This window comes from Manacus vitellinus, unplaced genomic scaffold (genome assembly GCF_001715985.3).
Source record: "Manacus vitellinus isolate BGI_N305 unplaced genomic scaffold, ASM171598v3 scaffold_29_pilon, whole genome shotgun sequence".
NCBI lineage: Eukaryota > Metazoa > Chordata > Aves > Passeriformes > Pipridae > Manacus > Manacus vitellinus.
In genome coordinates, this window is record NW_021940207.1 from 1,434,204 (window position 1) to 1,439,444 (window position 5,241).

Consider the following 5,241-nt stretch of genomic DNA (forward strand, 5'->3'; position numbering starts at 1 on the left):
TAAGAAACAACAAAAAACGAACAAACAAACAAAAACAGTGGAATGCCAGAGACATTCACGTTTTATCACAGCTCTTTCTTGAATCCTATTTCTTAAATTGCCAGCGCGGTGTAGCCCCGTTTCGGACGCTCTCTGCAGCCGGTCGCAGCCCCAAAGAGAAGCGGTGGCGCCCGCCAAATAGGAAGAGAGATCCACCATCCGTGCCAGGTAGAGTTTTACTTTGTATGGTCGTAGCCGCAGTTGCCGAGGACAGGGCTTGGCGCCGCTCCGCGCTGCTCCGCGCTGGCGGCCCTGGCCAGCGACAGGGCCCGCGACCCCGGGCAGGGCAGGGGGCGATGTGCACCCGCTGCGACAGTCCCTGTCCCCGGGCGAAGCCTCGGCGTTTATTTGGTGCCATTAACGCTGCTGCGGTTTCCCTTGGGAAACGCGAGAGACGGAGGTGCAAGTAATAATAAATAATAATAATTAAAAAAAAAAAAAGGTATGAAATTTTGGATTTGGAGCACTGTGATTGCAAACTGGTCGTGTCTTCTGCTTATGGCATGTGGTGCGTGGCAAGGAAAGCGCGTGATGGTTGATTTAGGCAAGGCACAAAGTAGACACTCCAGAACGGGGCAAGTGTTGCTCAGCTTTTCTCTCTAGTATTTCTTGTTAGTTACTGGATTTCTCTTTAGCTTGGGGAGAAAGAAGACTGGGTGAAAAAAACCCACCCACCCACACCCACACACACACACACAAAAGTTACCTGGCTGGTTGTGACATTTTTTTGGTAGTGCAATTTCTTAGTCTCAGTTCTGGCCTCTGTCCTTGAAGTCTGGTATCCAAATGAAAACTAACATTGACAGACTAGGAGATGTGGAGATTTGCTCACTGCCTGGTTTTGTGTTTAGCTCCCTTTGTCCCTTTTACTTCTGTGTCGTCACGGTACTTGAGCAGAACAACATTTTTTGCAGATTCTCAACCTTTTCTATGTATTTCACGTTAATGCAATGAGTACAATATTCTTTTTCAGAGCTGTGAGCGTTTGCAATGCGTCTGGGGATTATTCACGTGATAACGAGCCCACATCCCCGCTCCCGCTCGCCTCGCTGAGAAAAGAGAACCAGGAATAAAAGCCCAATCGATATCACGATTCCATTTTTAAAAGCGAATCTTAGCCAATTAACAGCAATAAAACCTGTCCCCTTTTTGAAGTGCTAACTAAAATATTCGAGGGGGGTATTTGGAAATGTTGGTCCTTTTACAATTCGCATAGAGAAGGCGAGCTAATACCATTAAACAAAAGGCACTAAGCCACATATTCAGGCTTAGTGAATTCAGCAACTTTTTATATGGGCAATTTGTTTAAGCTTAGATTTCGGAGTACGATGCAGAATATATGTGATTGAAACCTGATATCCCTTGGACAGATTCCTTACATCCATCCATCCATCCATCCATCCATCCATCCATCCATTTATCCGTTTAGAGAGGATAACCCAAAGCATTTTACACGTACAGCTGAACGGGTTTATTTTTAAAGTGTTACTTGGAGGAACGCCATTGTCCACTGCTTATTTTAAATTCAACACATTCAATAAAAGCCATTTACACCTAAGCCATTATCCTGGGCTTTTGTTTATGGCAGCTGAAATGTGTAGCAGAGCTCGTGGGTATGTTTTTATTTTGGTTATTGAAGACCTTTAGGGCTCTCCGTGGTTTCCTTTTCGTGAATTGTTGTCTTCTTTATAGCCAGGGTGATGCTCGGCCCAAGAGCACCAGTGTAATGTTTCCCTAACCTTCTGCAGAGCCAAAATGAACCCAAGGATAAGATTATAGTTTCCCCTGTGATTTTTTTACGGCTTTTTAAGTACTGGGGTGTTAAAATATTTTGTGGAACTGGAGAGGTAGATTAGCAGGGTTTCTTGCCAAAGCTGGGAAGCTGGTATTACAGACTGTCCCAGGGGGAAATCGCTCACATTAACCACTAAATGAATATTTGACAAGGGCTCATTCGGGGGTATTATTACTACAAACGGGTCCCTACTGGACTTTCTAAGGGTCAAAGAGCAATGGTTCAATTAATTATTTAGACTGTTAGTAGATTTGGTTGTAATAGCTGTACTTATTTCTGCAACCGACAGCTTCTTGCGGTGGGGGACCTGGGGAGAGGCTCTGCCTCGCAGCCCCGGCTCCAGCCCGCGGGCGGGCGAGCTGCTGCCGGCTGCCGTCAGACATTTCTTGGTCGAAAATACATTTTGATTCCTTGAGATGCCCATCGGTGCCGTGTGGGACATCAGGAGTGGCGGTGATCCCCGAAGCAGCGTGTTCTGTCTCCATATTAATTCCTCCTCATCCCCAACGGGCAGCAGACATGTATATCTGCCTCCGAATTGGAGGTAGATAGCCCAGCAATTTAAGTGGTATATAATACAGGTCCCACTGAAAGAAAGAGGCCCATTACTGATAGGTGTGATTAGATACACTTCACTTATTTAAACCCTGATCTAACTCAAATACTAAAATGTAAAACCTGCTTCGGTGCTTATGAGATTTCTGAGGATATATGCAAAAACGCAGACATTCAGATGGCAGGAGAGCTTCGTCTTTCCGTTTTTAGGGCCAGCCAGCCTCGCCTGACACTGTCGTTTCAACATTTTTCTTGTTGAGGGGGGGAGAGAGAAGGGAGGATTATTTTGTTTAATTTCTACAACAAACATGTCCGCAATAGTAGATACCAAAAAAAAAAAAAAAACCAAACAAAAACCCACCAAAATAATGTTGGGAGTGTGCGATTAGGTGACAATAATATATGTTGAATGAATAAGAGATAAGCTGCAAGGGGGGAGAGGGAAGCAGTAATTACAAACCCAATTCATTCAGCTTTTCAGGACTTTTGTTGTGGGAGCTCCATTGACGGGCTTCGAGCTGCCAGTTTTCTCACATTAAAAAGAACTGATCAGCGCCTCAGGGGGACAAGCAACACCGCTTAACTGCATAGTGATGGGGTCCTCATTTAGAGCCATTACAACAAGAAAATTAAACAGAGCCTTTGTGTGCACCAGGTTTACTTTTCAATTGCTGACAGTTTATAGCTAACTGCTCAGAGATTGAAGTTTGATTGCGGTTTGATCGCCTGCTAGTTAGCACCGCCGCTATTTGAGTTTTGGTAATTAAAACCAGTTTTTCTGACGATGGCACGGGGAATTGCGAGAAGTTTGGTACTGTTTTGCTTTTGAGGAACCAATCCACTTGGCGAGGACGTACAGCGCTGCAGTGAGTGTGGGGGCTGGTTCACTTGCGAATTGAAAAGAAAAGGAGCCCAAGGGGTGGAAATTCTCGGAGCTGCACGTTTGGCTGTGCGAGAGCGGGAGGGCGAGCTCCGTTCTCCGGGACGGCCCGGCTGGGTCTGCCCGGGCACCGCGGCCGCGCCGCTCCGGGCCCGGCGGAGCCTCCGCGCCGGCAGGTGCGGGCGGGCGGAGCGGGGAGGAGGGAACAAAGCGAAACCCCGAACCTCGCGGGATGGTTTTGGAGCTTTGCTTTGGAGTTCCCAGCGGGTTTGCTGCGGCTGAGACGTGTGTGAGAGCGACTGTGTGTGAGTGTGACCGTGTGTGACTCTGTGTGTGCGTGTGTTTGTGTCCGTGTGCGCCTGTGCGTGCAGGGGGAGGGGGCGCGCCGGAACGAGCTGTAATTTTTCATTATAGTTTAGCAGTGTTGCAGGAGGGCCGGGCCCAGACCCGCACGGCACCGCACGGAAGGTCGGTCCACGCGGCCCGGCTCTCCCACAGGAGCCGTCGGAGACCTGTGGGCAGGAGTGCGGGGAGCCCGCCGGACGGGGGTCCTGTCCGGAGGCGGCCGCGGGGAACGGAGCCGGGCCGGGCCGGAGAAGTTTCTGCAGGAGTTTGTCTCTGACCCCTGCCTCGCAGAACCTTTGCCATATGGGCGAGAGCTTGTACAGCGTGGGGGTTTTTAAGTTATCTTTTTAAAAATTTAATTATATTAGGGTTTCCATGTGTTTTGTTTGTGTTTTGCTCCCCGTCCCTCCCTCCCCGAGAAAAACGCCTTTCCCTCCCTTCTTCCCTCCCTCCAAGTGTGTTTCAGACTCAAGTCACCCAGCGGGTATTCCAAGGCGGTTGGCTTCTTCAGAGAAGCGAGATGGCCCGAGGCTCGGGAGGGTCCCCGAGGGGCACCCTACAGGGCGGGGGACTGTCAGACTCCTTCCGCGGGGCCCGGCGGACCTCGATGGAGCCAAAACGGCGATGCCTGCCGTTCCTAGAAGCTCTGGGGGCAGCGGGACCTCGGGGGTGACCTGTCAGCCCCAGCGCAGGAGCTGAGCTCTTTCCTCTCGGCTCCTCTGTCTGGATCCCAGCAGCGGGCACAGGGCTGCTCTGGTCCCCGGCCGGGACGTGCCCCCGCTCCCGGGCAGGCTCCGCTGCCCCAGGAGAGCGGGAGGGGAGGCCCGGCCCCCGCAGGCTCCCCCGCCCCGGGTCCTTGGTGACCCCATCATCTCCGCAGCAGTTAGGGCTGATGACGTAATGTGGGTCCTTTTTTTTGCAGAAGGTCGTGATTAACGGGAGGGGGAGGGAGGTGGAGAGAGGGTAGAGGGAGGGAATCCCACCGGGTTCTGGAAAGAAACAGGCCTCTGCAGAGGCTTTCCCGTAGGAAGGCTCCGCGGGGGTGTCTTGACACACCGACACACTCGCACTCACTCATGCACACTCACAGCTCACACACACCCCAGGCTGAGGGCCTGATCCTGCAAACCCGCCTCCCCTCCTGCAGGAAGCTCCCGGCGCTGGGGAGGCCCGTCCGAGCGAGCCGAGCTTACTCGGGCGAATAGGGACGCCCGGGGCCGGGGCCGGGACCGGCTTAATTAGAACCAAATCCCGCAGCGCTCTGCAGGGCGGCCGGGCCGGGGCTCCGGGAGCGGGGCTGGGGCTCATCCCCACGTTGCCCTCGGCTGCCAGGCTCTGGGGCGGCTGCCGCGGGAGAAGCTCTCCAACGTGTCCTTCTGCCATCGCTGGGAATGATGGTTCCTTTAAGCTCTTACAAATTGCAAAAGTTGAGGAAGACGGAGAAATAATTAATGTATTAAAACAAGCAGAGAATTCCTCAGGAGGCACCTTATCAACTCCAGCCACACTGGCTTCATCCCTCCTCGTATGCTAATGCCCCGTGACGTCATCGGCGCCAGATTGAATGTGAATCAGTTATGAAATTATTAGTTTTAGCTTAAAAAGCAATCTGGCTCTCGCTCGAGTG

At 51.7% G+C, this 5,241-nt stretch overlaps 1 protein-coding gene across 1 annotated transcript in view; it reads left to right on the forward strand.

Moving 5' to 3' along the window:
• The window catches only part of SOX2 (SRY-box transcription factor 2), a 6,671-nt gene extending 3,120 nt beyond the window's left edge, over window positions 1-3,551 (forward strand). The window contains exons 2-4 of the mRNA XM_008924465.3: window positions 105-445; window positions 2,251-2,378; window positions 3,220-3,551. Coding sequence (XP_008922713.2) covers window positions 105-445; window positions 2,251-2,378; window positions 3,220-3,551 — 801 coding nt within the window. The remainder of the gene's footprint in view (window positions 1-104; window positions 446-2,250; window positions 2,379-3,219) is intronic.
• The last annotated feature ends 1,690 nt before the right edge of the window (window positions 3,552-5,241 follow it).